Genomic DNA, 18,568 nt, shown 5'->3' with positions numbered 1-18,568 from the left:
TTTAGAATAAAACATTCAGATTTACTGTTGCATTCTCCCTGCTATAGGAAGAAGGGTTCTTCAGGGAGTGGTTAAGCAAGTTTGTATGTTTTCCCTCAGACCCCAAGAGATAGGCCAATTAGTTGCTCGGGACTACCCTTTAGTGTGGGAAGGTGTAAAAAGAATCAAAAGGGCTTTCAAGGGGGAAATATGAGAATAAATGGCAAGGCCACCAGGAAAAATCAGGAAGTGGGTATCGTACCAATGGGATCATATTTATCGAGAGCCAGCATGGCCCTGAAGGCAGAATGGCCTTCGTGGACACTTTAATGATCAAGTATGTGTAGCTTGTGGACAGTCATCATTAAGGCTCCCTTGAACAAGTATTTCAGCAAATGTGTCCCAATGCATGTTGGATGGGGGGTGAGGTTGATACTGCCCCAGTGGGCTTTCACTACAAAGCCACTGACAACAAATGAAGCCACCTAACCCACACAAACATGACATTGGAAACTTCTTTCACCTCAAAAGCCTCAATCAACTCTAAACCTGGTGTGCAACTTGTTTCAATCTGATTTACAAAATAAACTGGGCATTTCTGCTCAATGATAAACACATAGGGTTTTTAGACTGCAGGGGATGTAATGACTCAATCAATGAAAGTTGCTGTTACACGAGCAGTCTAAAAAGGAAAGTGCAGGAATTTTCAATCAATTCCTGCACCACCATCTATCCTGCAGGATCCTGACTACTTTTCAGGGGAAGCCTACAGTTGAAATTGCATCGCAAAACTCACCTCATGAATTTGAGGTCCAGCTGATCACGCAGGCCAGGTTGCTCCACATAAAAGCACCATGAATAATGTGTAAAGGGACTTAAAGTGTGGAGTGTAAATGACCACAAAGTGAGTAATTATGTTAATTTATGTTAAATTTTCCACAGATTTTTCCAACATTGTTGTCTAAAAAAACACTACCGTGAAAAGAACACAGAGAAATTCTTTAAGTGCTCTCCAAGGTTTTGGATTTGAAACATCCTCAACCAAAAACAGCCCATGTGTTCCAGAATTATCCATTATTAATGAGGGCGGCATGGTAAATGCAATGCTATTAAAGCGCCAGCGATTGGGGTTCAAATCCCGCGCTGTCAGTAAGGAGTTTGTACATTCTCCCCATATCTGTGTGGGTCCGTTACCATGCTGTATGACTAAATGTAAAATTTAAGCCTAAATATAGCAGGACATGACCCATTTAGGCAGTTAGCAGCCAGTCTCAAGTAGAAGTGGAGATGAACACAATGGAAATGCCTTGCATTCTATGCGGTTTCTGTTTTCAATTTCAAGTCATTTTCAGGCTTGTTTCAGATATCTAATTGAGCTTCCAACACTTCAGTCAATGCCAGTTCCAAAAAATGTCAAGACAGCTGACATTTTTCATTGTCCATTTCCTCCAGTTATTGAGAATCAAACAACTGCAGATACTTGGCTTGTGAAATATAATGAGAAAACACTGGGAACATTCAGTGGGTCAGGGCAGCAACAGTGGAAAGAAAATCTACCAATATTTCAGTTTGAATGATCAGTTCCAATAAGGAACCCAGACCCGAAATGATAAGACCATAAGACATCAAAGCAGAAATGGTCTATTCAGCCCATTGAGTCTTCCCTACCATCTGATCATGAGTTTTCCATTTTCGCACTCAGCCCGGCCTTCTCCCCATAACCTTTGATGCCCTGGCTAATTAAGAATCCATCAATCAATGCTTTAATACACCCAATGACGTGGCCTCTCCACCACATGTGGCAGGATACTCCACAGATTTACTTCCCTCTGGCTGAAGAAATTCTTCCGCATCTAAGCGGACACCCTTCGATCCTGAAGTTGTGCCCTCTTCTCTAAACTCTCCTACCTTTGGAAACAACCTTTCTATCTGTCCATTTCTTTCAACATTCAAAATGTTCCCCCCCCACCCCCAATTTTCCTAAATTCCAAGTACAGGCCAAGAGATGACAAATGTTCCTGATATGATAACCCTTTCTTTCTCAGAATCATCCTTGTGAACCTCCTCTCCAACATCAGAAATATTCACTCAGTTCCTCTTTCTACAGACACTGCCTGTCCCCTGAGTGTTTCCAACTTTTTCTGCTCTTTATTCTTCAGGTTATGACTGCTTCTGTAGAAATTTTGTTTATCTGTAGATGATAGTCTATTCCAGATTCCATCGACACATCCCGCTGCCTTGGTGAGGGAGCCAACATATTGAAGGACCCATCACTCTCTTCTCCCACTGAGGAGAAGGTTCAAATCATGTACCAACAGTTTCTTCCCTGCAGTCATCAGGCTCTTGAATGACCCCCTTAACAGTGCTTCCCTTGCTACGTACTAAATAATCTTTCTCATTGTATCCTTGTGCTCCGCCACTGTCTTGCAACAATATATGAATGTAAGAGTTGATTTTCCAGGCTGCTTGCAGAAGAACCCTTCTCAATGTAGCAGGCATAATGTAACAATAAACTTAAAATTTATTCAAAACATATCATAGTGTGCCAACAGACCCGTCCTCCAATTGTAAATAGTAACACATCTAAAACAGTGTGCTCTGACAGAGTAATTTATAAAATAGCTAGCTAATGCTTTTGGAACTCAGCAAATTGAGAAAGAGAGAGAGAGAAAGAAAGAACTTTCAATATTGTAAGTGAGAATTCTTCATCGGACTGGCTTTTGCTCCAGATTCTAGCCTCTCCTGACTCTCGTGTGTACCAGATGCTTTTAAAAGTTCTCCCATAGTCGGGAACATCAGCCCAAATAAAATGATGCAAAAACAGGTAAAAGACACAATGCTGGGGAAACAGTGCCCTTTATATGGCAAAGATAAAGATATATAACCAACGTTTCAGGCTCGAGGCCTTCGTCAGGCAATCGATGCCTGCAAGGGAATAGGTTCAGATGGACTGAAGTTAATTCAGCCACAGATGCTCAAATGCGCTTCACACCGCCTAAATTGGGAGAGAATGATAATATGTGTTGTCGTACACATTGCACAACGTACATACACACTGAAAATTTTACATGCTATAGCCTAACAAGTACTTTACAAAACAAAAGACAACTCTAATGGTCCACATTAAAACATTCCAAAGATTTATAGGGATTGGTGTATTCGGGGGACACGGGCTCAAGGGCTGGAAGGGTCTATTATCTTGCTACGTCTAAAATTTTAAAAAATTGCTCTATGGAAATAAATAAAAGATAGAGATCATTTATTCACACTTACAGAAGTGCAGGGAAAAATAAGTGGTGCTTCAGTCGAGCAGACGCGTCTTGTGATGCTGGAGTAGTGATTCAAGAGCCTGATAGGTGCTGGACATCTGTACCTTCTTCCTGAAGGTGGCAGCGAGATGATGTTTGTGATGCAGGTGGTGGGGGTCGGATGGAGTGGGGATTGGAGATGCTGAGGTGGTAATCCATTGGGCAAAGCAAGCAGGGGGAGCTAAAACTGTGTTCAAATAGCAAAGGGGTTGCATTAAGAGTAAATAAAGCAACAACATTCCCAGTAGGCAGAACTGTCAGTAATTGGAGGATGCACCGAAAGTGGGGAGGGGGGGGGTGGTTGTGTGCAAGGCAGTGAATTGTGGAGTGGAGTGGAATATACTGTTGAATAGCTGCAGGAAGGTAATACAATAGGGAGCTCTCAAAAAGGTTTTGGATAAATACATCTGCAGGTTATTCGAGGAAGAGAAGTCAAGTCAAATTTACTGTCATTCAATTGCACAAGTTCAACCTAACAACACATCATTCTCTGGACTTCAGTGGAAGTCCTGACAGGAGCAGCTGAAAGATGCTGTGTGCAGGGTGGAAGGGGGTCCTCAACTATTTTGTGTGCCCTCTTCAACCAAAGATTCTGGTAGATCTTGTTGATGGAGGTGGGGGAGGGAGACTCCGCAGGAACTGTACCACTCTGTGATGCCGATGGCCAGGACACTCATAGAGCTCCTGTAGAAGGTTGACATGATGGTGGCCGGTCGCCTTGCCTGCCTCAGTCAGAAGACTGGAAGTGCAGTCGCTGTTAAGCCATCCGGACAAGAAGAGGGGTGGGGGAAGAGCAAACTGCTCAGATAACTCGGCTAGAGGGTAGAAACAAAAAGCTAAATAGCCTCCTTCTGCGATCTTTGACTTTATTGCTTCATGAGTTCACTGAATAGACTCGTAGTGGGGTTGCAGAAAACATATTGGAGAAGCAATGGGCTATTTGTGATAAAAGTTTAAACAGACGGTGATTTTCCAGCCAGAGATCTTGCTTGTGGGCAATCTTGCAGCCACTCTATGTCTTCATGTTGGTCATATTAAAATCCCATCTAAATTCCATGCCCCATGTTTCACTTTATGACACAGAACCATTAACCATGGTTCTTCCATCCCAAGCAGTTGCATTTGTCTTGTCTTTCCTGCATAAAAGCTCTCAGTCAAGCATCCAATTAAGATAATGTTTTACAACCGAGGGAACAATGTGAGCACTTTCCATTTTTTGTGTGTTTAAATGTAGGAGCATTGCAGTGGGATAGACAATTATTCCCTCAGAAAAAAAGACCCAGAAAATTGCTTATTGGTTGGAAATCTGTGTTGAATATCTAATTGCATTTGTGAGCCTTTAGCAGGTGTCAAACACCATGTCTCTGTGGCATAAAATGGAATTGCTCGCATTTAAATAATCATCTGGATCAATTCTCAAAATGTTGTATTCACAAGTTAAAATAATTTGGAAAGCGAGACATATTTTTGCCTTTTAAAAAAATCAATTTTTACAGGAACCAGAAACAATGTACTCTGCAAGTATGATGGACAGAAATCTTAAAAGAAGAAAATCTGGAAGTGGTTTAGTCCAAGGATTTTAACGACTGACTTCACGTGGAGATGGCCACTGCAGCTCAGATAATGCTGAACTGTTGGTTCAATGGTTCAAGTCCAGAGACATGAATGGGATTTCGCAATTATCCAAGTTGATTATGCCTAATATTAAAGATTCACGACCTTTGCTCTCTTCTGACGTTCTTAATCTTTTCTTACTTTCCATTTATTTACACGAGTTAGAATTTCAGCCATTTCCACACTGTCTGTGACCTCATGCACTGCCAGGTTGAGCCCACATGTAAATTGGGCTCATATTCCACCTTAATAGCCTCCAACCATAAGGCATCAATCGCGACACCTCTGCTCCCCCCCCATCGCTTTCCCTTTTCTCTGACTCCATTGCTCCTTCTCTTTTCTCCTCCCCACAGTCCCTGCCTGTCACTTTCACCTCCCCTCCTCCACCCCACCGCCTTCCCTCTCATTGCCTCTCAGCTCTTTTCTGTGCTCCCTGCCAGGCAAGGCGAAATCTCAAAAATGAGATGACATTTTACACTGAAGAGTTGTGCTATTGCCGTGTTCAAGGCCCCATCTCTGGAAGCCAGCTTGCTCGATCACACACAACAGGAAAAAGCTGGCTTGGTGAGTCCTTTTACACAGCAAGCTAGCCGGCTTCCCGAGCAAAAGAGGCAGGGCGTGCTGTACAGTCCCACTTCGCCTCTGACACTACCTACATTGGTGGACTAAAGCCAGGTCATTTGAGACCCCCCCCCCCCCCTGCACCCCCCAATCTGCCTTTCATGAATTCACACAGTCAGGTGAAGTGCTCGAAAACAGCTAATACCCGGCTTTAATCATCTTTGTAAAAGGGGTTATAGATTGAAGTTTAGAGGAATTAGTTTTCAAGGGAGATTTAAGGGGAAAGTTTCTTTTTCTCTTCCAGAAGTGGTGGTGAAGTGAAACACAAAAGGCTGCAGGCGTTGTGATTTTAGATTGGAGACCTTTTGATCGAACCGGGAGGGGAAGGAGTCGAAGGCGACCGTTAGATGAGCGAGGAGGAGAGGCTGTTGGGAAGGGTAAAGCATTAGTAAAGATGTGTTGATGAGACTCTATGGGGCACTGGTGAAGCCTAATTTGGAGTATCGTGTGCAGTTTTGGGTTCCCTATCTTAGAAAGGTTGTGATGTTGTTGGAGAGGGTGCAGAGGAGATTTACTAGGATGATTCCTGGAAATCGAGGGCTAACATATGAGGAGCGTTTGGCAGTTCTTGGGTTGTATTCATTGGAGTTTAGTAGAATGAGAGGATATCTCATAGAGGCTTTTCGTATTTTGAAAGGTTTAAATAGTATGGATATGGGTAAGATGGTGGGTGAATCGAGGATAAGGGATCATAGTCTGAAAATTAGAGGCTATCCATATAAAACAGAGATTAGAAAGAACTTCTTTAGCCAGAGGGTTGTGGATCTGTGGAACTCGCTGCCGCATACAGCAGTGGAAACCAGATCACTGGGAGTATTTAAACAAGAAATAGACAAGTATCTCATTAGTGAGGGCATCAAGTGATATTGGGAAAAGGCCGGAAATTGGAACTAGTGTAGAGTAGTTTAGTGTAGATTTACGGAACAGACTTAATGGTCTGGTTCGGTTCCTTTGTCTTGTGATCTTGTGAAACGCTGGAGGAACTCAGCTGGTCTCGCAGCCTCCTTAAATGATAAAGATGTAGAACATAGAACATAACAGCACAGTCCAGGCCATTTAGCCCAAAATGCTGTGTTGACCTATCCAAGAACAAAAAAAATACTAAACCCTCCCTACCTCATATTTCTCTTTCATCTGTGTACCTGTCTAAAAGTCTTTTAAATGCTATTATTGTTCCAGCCTCCATCACCTGCCAATGCATTCAAGGCACCTACAACTCTCTGTGCTAAAAACAAAACACCCCTGATGTCTCCCCTAAAATTTCCTCCTTTACGTTGTACAGATGTCCTCTGGTTTATGCTACTCCCACCCTGGGACAAGGGGGGTTGGCTGTCTACTTTATATACAGGCATAACCAATGTTCTGGGCCCGAGCCCTTCATCAAGGTATGAATAAAGAGAAAGCAGGAATATGAATTAAAAGGTTGGGGGGGGGGGGCAGAGTAGTAAGGGTAGGGAGAGGAGCACAAATCAATAGACAAAAGGTGTTAACTGGATATAGATAGGAAGACGGGAGAGTTGAAAGGTATTCATTGATGGGGGAGGTGGGGGTTGGTTCTGTAAATGCCGAGCTGGGGGAAAGGGAAGAGAGAGGGCGCGCGCTAGAGGAGAGACATCAGGATAGATGGAAGTGGGAGTTGGGGAGGGTACTAACTGAATCAGGTCAATCACTGCATTTAAGATGCATTTGGACAGGTACTTAAATACACATGAAAACACAAATCTCGACGAAGACCTGACCCAAAACATTAACCATTTCTACCCATGGGTGCTAGGTCCCCTCCTTCCAGTGTTTCTTTTCTTATGGGATACCATTTGAGTGATGGACCAAAGGGTCTTCTTTAAAAAAAATTAAATTCAGGTATACACCACGGTACAGGCCCTTCTGGCCCATGAGCCCGTGCCACCTAAGTGCCCCAATGAACTTCCAACCCAGGCAAGGTTTGAGCGGTGGGAAGAGACAGGGGCACCCACAGGAAACCCACGCAGACATGGGGAGAAGGTACCAATTCCTTACAGACCGCGTGGATTTTAACCTGGGTGGGTGGCATTGTAATAGCTTGCGCTAATTGCACCGCCCCCCCCCTTAACTGTGCCCCCTTCGACTTCTCTTAAGCTCAATTCACCATAATCACCAAGAATGCTCCTTTTATTTTTTAAATGTAGACATACAGCAGGATAACAGGCCATTTTGCTCCACGAGTCCGTGCCGCCCAACTTAAGCCCAATTAACCTACATTCCCGGTGTGTTTTGAGAGGAGGGAGGAAACCAGAGCCTTCGGGGAAAATCCACGCAGACATTATTGGAAGAACATACAAACTCCTAACAGTCAGTGCGGGATTCAAACCCCGGTCTCAAACATTGGTGCTGGAAAACATGACACTAACTGCTACACCAACTGAGCCATGGCTGAATCCCAGGCCGACAGCACCCCAGGCCGACAGCACCCCAGACCGACAGCACCCCAGACCGACAGCACCCCAGACCGACAGCACCCCAGACCGACAGCACCCCAGACCGACAGCACCCCAGACCGACAGCACCCCAGACCGACAGCACCCCAGACCGACAGCACCCCAGACCGACAGCACCCCAGACCGACAGCACCCCAGACCGACAGCACCCCAGACCGACAGCACCCCAGACCGACAGCACCCCAGACCGACAGCACCCCAGACCGACAGCACCCCAGACCGACAGCACCCCAGACCGACAGCACCCCAGACCGACAGCACCCCAGACCGACAGCACCCCAGACCGACAGCACCCCAGACCGACAGCACCCCAGACCGACAGCACCCCAGACCGACAGCACCCCAGACCGACAGCACCCCAGACCGACAGCATCCCAGACCGACAGCATCGCAGAGACAGCATCCCAGACCGACAGCACCCCAGACCGAAGCATCCCAGACCGACAGCACCCCAGCCCGACAGCACCCCAGCCCGACAGCACCCCAGACTGACAGCACCCCAGACCGACAGCACCCCAGACCGACAGCATCCCAGACCGACAGCATCCCAGACAGACAGTATCCCAGACCAACAGCACCCCAGGCAGAAGTCCACTTACTTAGTATCTTCCCTCACCTTCCATGGAACCATTCAACATCTTTGCAAAAAAAAATCAATCACACAGATTGGACCTAGTTTCATCTAGTTCCATTAGAGAAGCTCCCCACTTTCCTCAATGAATGGCTTTGAATAACAGCTCTTTTTAAATACTTATATCCAACACACTGTACCAACATTTCTAAAATTTCGATATTAGGTTTACTGGCTGAGATTTATTGGACTCTGGCATTCTCCTCTTTTGAATAAAGAAGCTCATTTACATTTCCTATCCTCCAGCTTTCAGGCACTTCTTCAATCCTAATGGAGCTCTGGAAAGTATTAACCAACAACATATTAATCTCATCCTTTCATTCCTTAAGCATTTTGGAAGGTATCTTATCTAGTCTTGGAGCATTGTGGATATTTAATCCTTTTGGTTTCTGCATGAAACATTATTTGCTAACCCCTGCAAGGGCTATGAATCAAATGAACATTGGAAATGACTGGCAAAAAAAAGTCTAGTTTAAATTCTACAATCCTGGGAGTCACAAGACCACAATAATGCTGCACTTGCCTCATTTTGGCAGTCAGTCTCTTATCAATTAGCTTACGACAGACCTGTTCACCATGCAGTTCTATTGATTGAAAGCTCTGAAGATCAAAGTCAGAGTTCCTTGTTTTTCCTTCACACGCTACCCTGAATGTATGACACATCTGTTTCAGGCACACAGTGTGCTAAAATTCACTAAAATTCAGCTAATTCACTTCAGTGGAGGTGAATTTTGGCTACACTCTACATGACATTGTGTAAATTATAATGTACATTAGCGCTGGAATATTGCGTGGTTGACTTGCCTGACAATTACTCCCATGCTGCACCCTGACGCACATTTACTGAAAGGGCGGCCTAATTTATATCAAAATTTAAGATTCTTTTATTGTCATTGAATACAAGGCAAAAAAAAATTGTTCACTTTTGTTTGCCTAAAGAGGTGCCATTAGTCCAAATCCACCATCAAAGGGAAGAAAAAGAGAAAGCCTTGAGAGGTACCGTGCCCGAGGATTCACTTCCAGCGCTCCCGTAACCACTGCAACTGCATGGCCTCCTGCCGGTTCCAGCGGTGAACCAGCCTTGCTAGTTCCAAACCTCCAATACAATTAGGAAGCTTTCTGCACCCGAGGCCTTTGGGGAGAAAGGCCTTTGCCATCTGCACCCTCACGTTTCCCGGTTTTGAAACCTGGCTCTCACAACCCTGCCTCTCTAGCAGCCTGGTGCGGGTCTTTCAGAATCTGAGCCCCTCACTGGTCCACTGTTGCTCCTCCTCCTGCAAGGATCCTTTCCAGGCTTCTCATTCTCAATGGGATGGGGGTTTGTATGCTCTTCCAATCTGGTGCCCTGAGCCAGAGGAACTGATGCTAGCTGCTTCTACTTCTGGTAAGAACACTTAATTCCATAAATTTAGCACTCAGTCACCCAAGGATTGTAACTGATGAAATGGCTTTGTATTTGGCCCATCCCAGTTCTGGCAAAGACCACATCCACGAGTCCCACTGTGACACTACCTGCCACAGTTTATCTTATCCAGAGCCTTTAGAACCCAGGCAACCATCACCTCTTGATTGCCCCTTTACAAGCCAATGAATCAAAGGCAGGATGGGGTAAAAATCAGTCTTGCAGGAAACAGTTTACAAATGGCAAAACAGAAACAGTTTACCCAGAAAGTCAAGATTTTTTAAATGCGGGAAGAAAGGGAAGCTATGAACAAAGCCACAGCGACTTAATCCAATAAAAGCAGGGCAATTCATCCCAAAATTTAAAAAAAACCATGAAATGAAGAAACACTCAGCAGGGTAGCCGTTAACGCAACACTATTACAGCACCAGTGACCCTGGTTCAAATCCCGCGCTGTAAGGAGATTCTCCCCGTATCTATGTGGGTTTCCTTTAGGCGTTCCGGTTTCCTCCCACCATTCAAAACATTCAGGGGTTGTAGGTTAATTGGTGAATATGTAAAATTGTAAAAATTTAAATGTAATAAGAGATCAGGCAGCATCTCCAGATAAGGGTCACAAGAATGGAAAAAAAAAGGGAAATTCAGTTGCAGAGAACATGGTAGGATAGGATACCGGACCAGATAATCACCTTTCAAAGAGTATAGAGCATCAAGCTTGATTCACAGGCAAATTAAACAATATGGCAATAAATGTCCCCATGATAAAATACAGGCTTTTTGGAAATGCTCCTCTGAAGTGTGAATAAAAGCTCTCACAACTAGAGGGAGAACATACGCTTTTATTAGCTTATAACTAAGGGTAGGGTTCAATAGTGGTCTTCAGAAGGGTTCTGGGTTTAGGCAGGAAACCAGGGTTATATGTGAGCAGATAGGGGTGGGGCCAGCCATCAGCACCACACCAGATAACCATTTACGGAGCGGAAACAGGCCACGTTGCCCTTTCGAGTCCGCACCGGTTCACTGATTTTGTGCGCCCTCTTCAGGCATTGGTCCCGGAAGATCACTCATAATTCAAAGTATATAAAGGGTATAAATAGTATATAAAGAGTTGCTATTTATGAAAAAAAAATTCAGAGGACCCTCTCAATGTGCATTTGATTTTCTCCCATTTACTGAAGAAAATGGATCCAGTGTAATAGAAGGACACCCTACCAGTGAATCCCAGTTCACTGTGCTCTCTGTCTTTGTGGATCCCCAATTTTTGTCCATCATCAAGCAGGACAGAGGTCAAAGTGTGGAGTTATTACTAATGAATAAAGTGGCACCTTTTAACATATCGCAACAGTTTCCTTTATGAACCCTCAATGATTATCATTCTGAGTTTCAATTTGCTAGTCTGGATCTCTTTCAATCTTCGTGCAAAATATTTAGCTCTCGTTGCTTAATTCGTCTACAGACTATTTTAAAAAAACTGTAATTAACAATCCTCTTAAAGTGTTTACCAAAATCACGAGATCCACGATTATTTAGTGTAATGGCAATCCTTTTACTTCTCCTCACACAGGAGTTTGGTTTGTTTGCAATATAAATTCTAGCAGTCAGGAGTCTCTAGGCCAGAACGAACTCCGCCAGCACCCACTGGAGAAACTCAGCAGGTCAAACAGTGCATTTTATATTGCAAAGATACTTAACCATCATTTTGGGCCTGACCCCTTCATCAAAGTGTGAAAAATTGTCAGGAGGCGCCCAAACAAAATGGTCGGGGAGGAGCACAAACCCAAAGACAGGAGGTGATGGGTGGATAAGGGAGGAGGGGCACAGCAGCAAGTAGAGGGAGGAGATGACTCTGCCAATAGAGGGGGGTGGAGAGAGAAGGGAAAGGAGACAAATGGAAAAGGGAAGAGTGGGAGAATGGAGAGGAGAAACTTGTGGCGTTAATGCAATCCGGTTGGGTGGTGCTCAGCTGGAAAATAAAGTGTTGGTCCTCCAATTTACGGCTGGCGTTGGTGGGATGGTACATGAGGCCATGGACAGACTTGTCCACTTGGGAGTGGGACACAGAATTGAAATGGTTGGCCAGTTGGAGGTCCCTGTCACTGATGCGGACAGAGCAAAGGTGTCAGGGAAGGTGTCAGCTCACAAATGTCCACAAACAGTGGCAAATAATATACATTGAAGGATGAGTTAAAGTAAACCTCCAGGGTGGAGTATGAACACTAAAGATTAATATATTACAGAGAAACATAAAGACTGCATATGCTGCAGTCTTGAGAAAACACAACGAGGAGCTGGAGGGATTCAGTGTCAGACAGAGTCAATGGGCAGGAAAGGTCAGCTAATCTTTTGACATGGGACCTCTTTCTTGAGACTGATGTATTCTTGATAAAACACTGATAATTTAGAACATAGAATGTAGGAATGTACAGCAGAGGAATGCACCCTTCAACCCAGGCATCCATGCTGAACATGATGTCCAAATTCCCCAGACAACACCTCCTCCCTCACCACGGTCTGGGGCCCCAAAACAGGCCTTTCAAGTGAAGCAACACTTCACTGTGTATCCGCAGGACTGATCTACTGCATACTGGGAGATCACTTCGCTGAGCACCTTCACTCCATCTGCACCAGTGACAGGGACCTCTCAGTAGCCAACCATTTTCAGTTCTGTGTCACACTCCTACACTCACATCTGTGCATAGTCTTATATACTGTTCCACCAAGACCACCGGCAAATTAGAGGAACAACATCTGATTTTCCATCTGGGTGCTCTCCAGCCAGAGGGCATTACCGTCAACTTTTCTGCTAACTTGCTCTCCTCTTCCCCCCTCCCTTCCCATTTCCAGTTCTCCTTCCTCCCCTGTCCACCCCTCCTCCCCTTGATCTCTGCTGTCCCCTCCTACTCTTCTCCACCTATCACCTCCTGCATTTGCAACCACACCTCCCCCCTTTCTTTTGTTCGGACGCCTTGCCGACATTTTTCCATATCTTGATGAGGGGCTCAAGCTGAAACATTGCTTATGTATTTTTAACTTTGCGGTATAAGGGACACTGTTTGACCTGCTGAGTTTCTCTAGCCTTGTGTTTTTACTTCAACCACAGTGTCTGCAGACTTTCATATTTTACTTCGACTACTAAATTAAAACTCTGCTGCTTGCTAATTATACATATCCCTCGAAGCCAGTGGCTCCAAACCTTTTTCCCCCCGAAGTCATCCCTTACTAACCACATCCTATGCCTCAGGTACTCTAACGTTAGTAAGAGATGACTTAAGGTGGTATGTGAGTGGGGGGGGAAGAAAGGTTGAGAATGTCCTTGCATATTCATATGTCCATCACCATCCATGGATGTTGCCTGACCTGCTGAGTTCCTCCATCTTCTCAATGATTGCTCATAAAGGCTCCCACACAAGCTTTGTGCAGATGGATCCGCTAAGAACCGTTAAGCTTGAACTGTTTGCAAACTGGAGTGTCCTATTGAAGGAGACACGGACCTACAGCTTCAGCCTTCCCACAGATAGAAAAATTGACCCCCCCCCCCCCCCCCCAGCAGTTTGTTCACCAATCCACACAACGCAATCTCAAGCAACCGGAAAATGGACATCCGGCATCTACCAATTCCCATAGGTGGTGAATACTGGGGGTTTTATTGTACAAAGCACAGGGGATTCAGCTAACTGGAAAGAAGGGTAGATAACTACGCAAGTACCGCATACCCCCAAGGAGGTCACGAGAGAGTGATGGGACACAGGGCTGGATACCAGGGCATTTTCTGAGAAGCAACTGAGAGAAACAGACAGATCTTACTATCTTTACCCTGATGTCTGAAGGTGAATGGAAAAGACACCAGAGGGCTCGGTAACTCCACTGAGGTCATCTTCTTCCTCAATGAGCTTTTTACAGATGTGTCCAGAATGGCCGGTCATTTGCTGTGCAGAGAAATATGATGTATGTACGTAGCCCAGACTGATCTTCAACTAACTTGCAGGACAGGGTACACAATTGCTTGGAATAGCTACCAAAAGTTATGACCTAGAAGGGATCAACAGTTTAACATTATGGTCACATTCTAGGCCTGAGAGACCTTGGTGCAATGCCATGGGCAACACACTAATCTATTCCGAACACAAACTGCATGGAGTTTCGCTTCTCATGTTATTTCTTGAGGCATAATGTAAGCCAGTGAACAGCTCGATTTAAACGGCAGAGATATCACCTCAAAAAATTACCCTTGGTAAAAATGAAAATGAACACTAAGGTTCGGGCTAGATGCAGGGTGCCGGTAGAACTGAGTGGGTCAGGCAGCATGCATGAAAAGCAATTTTAGGGCATAAACCCTGTACTCTAGATGGAAGGTTTCGGCCTGAAACGTCAACTATCTTTTGCTTTCCGCAGGTGCTGCCTGACTGGCTGAATTCCGACAGCAGATGTTCTTGCCAAGAACTGCATTGGAGCTAACTGGTGCCCTGTCTGAAAGGAGTGACAGTGACTGTACTTCCTGATAAGACTGAAGTGGACAAGGCTACTGACCATCATGGCAACCTTCTACAGGAGCTCTATCGAGAGCGTCCTGGCCGGCTGCATCACAGTGTGGGTACGCTTCCTGCAGAGAAATGGACTAGAGGTCAATCCACAGGGCCATAAGAATGGCAGAGAGGATCATCGGAGCCTCTCCCACCTCCATGTCAACGTGATCTACCTGGATCGTTGTCTAAAGAGGGTGCACAAAATCATTTGAGGACCCCTTCCACCCTGCGTACAGCATCTTTTAGCTGCTCCTGTAGGTAAAGGGTCATAGGAGGATCAGAGCCAGCACCACCAGGCTGAGGAACGGCTTCCTCCCACGGGCAGTGAGAACGCTGAACGACCAAAGGAACTGCTTCCACTGACCATCTGAGACTCGTATTCACAAAACAATATTTATTTATTTGTATAGATGAAATACTTGTCCTGTATATGTATTGTTCATCTGTATGTGTGTCTGCATGTTTTATACTGAGGACCGGAGAACGCTGTTTCGTCGGGTTGTACTTGTGCAATCAGATGACAATAACTTGACTTGATAAACCTTTTATTTATTTCTACATCCTCTGAAGGAGAGAGGAGGAAAGTGTGAAGCACAGAGCAATTTAATTATTTTACGGAGAGTGGTCAGTGCCTGAAGAACCTCCCAGGATTAGTGGCAAATAGAGGCAGATGAATAGACACGGAAGGGCTGGAGAAACTTAGCAAGTGCTGGGTGACCTACTCCACTTCTCCAGGACTACACTAGACCCCAGCATCCACAGGTCTTCTTGTTCATCTCCAGGAAGCATACGTATCAGGCGCAAACAGAAGAGTTTTCTATAATTTGGGCTTCATCTTCCCTGTGAACATAGTGGGCTGTTCCTCTGCTGTCCCTTTCGACATCCAACATGCCAGTGATTTCCCAGAACACCAAAACAACCACATAAAACCTTGCTAATTTGGATTTTGTGGGAAGTGCCATCGTTTGGATAAAAAGATTGAATTTCTTGAGAATGGGATTCAAATCTTGAAATTCAACATTTAAAAAATGTACAACTATTGTTTAACTTGCTAAACGGAGGGATAAACTGAACATGAGAATGCACCATTTACAGCCATACATTCCACACTGACCCAGTGTCTACATGCTTGCATACCAGATGAAGATAACAGTACAACTTCAACCATGAAAATACAAAAGCAAAATCCTCAATATTTCCTCGCATTGTTGACTGCTCCACCTCCCAAAAACTTTCCCAATTTTGAGCAAGGACATATTTACACAAGACCTCCTAATATTCAAGCTCGATATGTTCATGTGGAATTACATGCAATTGGCAGCAAGGCATTTATAATCCACACAAGTTCCCTTTCATTTGATGTATTACAACATCAATGTTCCACTTTACATGATGTAGAATTCCCAATTACAGGAACACAAAGAAACAAATTTAATTTGATGGCACGTGATACATTACAGCAGATGAACTTAATTCTGGTCTGAAAGGTTTATTTCCTTTTAAAAAAATTGAGAAATTACAGCTGTGGCAACTCAGGATTCAAATTTGAACAATGTGGCTGAAATCCCTCCTCCTTGTTTCCCCTTCCCTCTCTACACCCTCCCTGCAGTGCAGTGACCAAGATCAGGGGCACTGCTCTAGTGGTGGCCCAGTGGCTTCCACTCTGTGGCATCAGCCCCAGAGGGTGAGCAATTTGTCGCTGCCCATGTCACCATGACAGCTCTGGGTCACCTTGAGATCTCCTCCAGGCCCATGATAGACAAGCTGGGCCCTAACTTCACTAGGCCGTATGCAACAAGAACAGTGTTACTCACCGCAGGTAAAGTTTTGATATTGTGCAGGGCATTCTGAGCTTCAAGTGCAGCTTTCCTCGTGTAAAATGTGACAAAACAACACCCTGTAAAGAACAACAACAAAACAAGAATGTAAAAGGCCGCAAATTAAAATTTAAATTAAATAAAAGACAATGCACAAAAGTCATTTGCCTTGCAGACATCAGTCTGCACAAAACAATTTAAATGATTTAGTTCACGCTCCATACACCACCCCCCCCCCCACCCCACCCCACCCACCACTCAAAAACCAGACTTCATTTGAAGCCATGCCAGTGTGTGCAGGGAGCAATTAGATTTCGATGATTCATCCATTATGTCTTATTTAAATGATTAAAGACTAAGTGAGATTAGATGGATTTAATATCCGGCAGCTCTGAATATTCTCGAAGCTTGATGCACAAGCATATCCATGTTCGCAAGCAATTACCATTCCACAATTACAGTCTCTCAAGCAGGATTACAAATGAAAATATTACAATCCTCAAAACATAATAAGCATGAAAAAAAATAAACACAGATGATGTGAATGCGGCATAAAAACTGTAGACGCTGTGATCGTGGTAAAAAAAAAAATGCAGAAATGCTGGAGGAACTCAGCAGGTCTCGCAGTCCCCATAGGAGGGGAAGACAGACAATCAGCATTTTGGGCCTGAACTCTTCTTCAAGGCCTGAAACCGGTATATACCTTTAAGGTCCCCCCCCCCCACCCCCCTCCCCGCATTGGACACTGCAAGACCTGCTGAGTTCCTTCCGTGTTTTTACCACGATGTGGCCTGGTGGAGAGGATAAGAGTTTGAGGGAGAGGTTGGACAAATTTGAGCTGTTTTCTCTGGAGCTTCAGAGGTTAAGGGAAGACTTGATTGAAGTTTATGAAATGATGAGAGGCATTGATTCCGACTGTGTACAATCTGAATCTCCTCCCTATGGTTAAAGTGTCACACACTGGCAGCCATCCTTAACTTTTTTTCTGCTGAGGGACCCCCCAAGGTCTCCGCTCAAAGTTTATGGCCCTTTTCCCTGTGAAGCAGTCAATTTTAGTTGCTTTCTTCCATACTTCTCTCCTACATAGAATCCAGGTGCCCTGGTCTACAGTGGTAACAGGTTAATTGGTCACATGGGTGTATTTGGGTGGCGCGTGCTGGTGGACTGGAAGGCTTTCTCTCTAAATTCTTATTTTTTTTTTCACTAGATATCAAACACAGTCACTCAACTTTTGATCGTCCTGACCCTTTGGACTTTCTCAGCCAAATAAATGACAAAGCCAATTGTCGCCTTCCCAGTGGCATCCACACACAGAATTCAGCGCGTACAATGTTCACATTAAACAGGAAAAAGTAAACATGTACCAACTGGATAGCTGCTCTCCAGAGAGGTGAAGGGAACAGGCCACAGACATTTGATAAACAGATCTGACAAATGCACGGGAGGTCTCTGATACTCCAAAGTACTTTGTAATAATGTGCAAGGCCTTCTGAGAATTTGGACCTCGAGCAGAACAAATTAAAAAAAACAAAAGAACAATATTAATCAGACCAGAGAAAATTACTGCTGTGTTTCTGGGCATTATACTCGCATTGATGCATTTTGCTGTTGCAGAACCCTTGATGCCTGTCCCTAGAGGGCAGCTTCACTGTCGTGGGAAAATCCTGCACAATCAATTGGACCTCAGTTTAACAGAGAAACACCCAATCTCCAGCTGCAGCATTTTCATCCCCAGAGTCTCAAACTCCAGCAAATTTATAGCCAGGGCTGACTGAAAGATCAATGGGCGCGCATCTGCTATTAATTCTCAATGAGCCGTCCTCTAATGGGGAGCATGCGAAGGATGTGGCCTGGTGGGGGTATCCGCAGAAACGCAGCAGAATGAAGTTGCCGAAAGCTCTGGCTGACGAGCAGGAATCAAGTTTACTTGAGTGGCAGCAAAGCACAAAGCAAACGACTCGTTTCTTAATTTCCCAGAATCTTTTTGTCATCTGCGAGGAACAGGACCAGTGCAGAGACAGGCCCTTTGGTAAACAAACTAACCCCAATTTCCAGCATTTGGCCGGTATCCAGATTCAAGTCAGGAGAGGAATGGAGTACATCTGCCTGTCTACAGACTTATTTATCGTCGCTCACACAGAAATAAAGCAAGGAGCATAGTTTTGCATGTGAGGCAGGTTGTAAGAAAGCCATTTTGTA

General features: G+C 44.7%; 1 protein-coding gene across 11 annotated transcripts in view; it reads right to left on the bottom strand.

The window, feature by feature from the left end:
- Window positions 1-18,568, bottom strand: part of celf2 (cugbp, Elav-like family member 2) — a 303,877-nt gene that overhangs the window by 114,370 nt on the left and 170,939 nt on the right. For all 11 annotated transcript variants that reach the window (XM_069908438.1, XM_069908439.1, XM_069908434.1 and 8 more), the window contains one exon: window positions 16,367-16,449. In XM_069908438.1, the coding sequence (XP_069764539.1) occupies window positions 16,367-16,449 (83 nt within the window). The remainder of the gene's footprint in view (window positions 1-16,366; window positions 16,450-18,568) is intronic.

Source organism: Narcine bancroftii, chromosome 13, assembly GCF_036971445.1.
Source record: "Narcine bancroftii isolate sNarBan1 chromosome 13, sNarBan1.hap1, whole genome shotgun sequence".
Classification (NCBI taxonomy): Eukaryota; Metazoa; Chordata; class Chondrichthyes; order Torpediniformes; family Narcinidae; genus Narcine; species Narcine bancroftii.
This window is presented reverse-complemented; position numbering and strand designations above follow the sequence as displayed.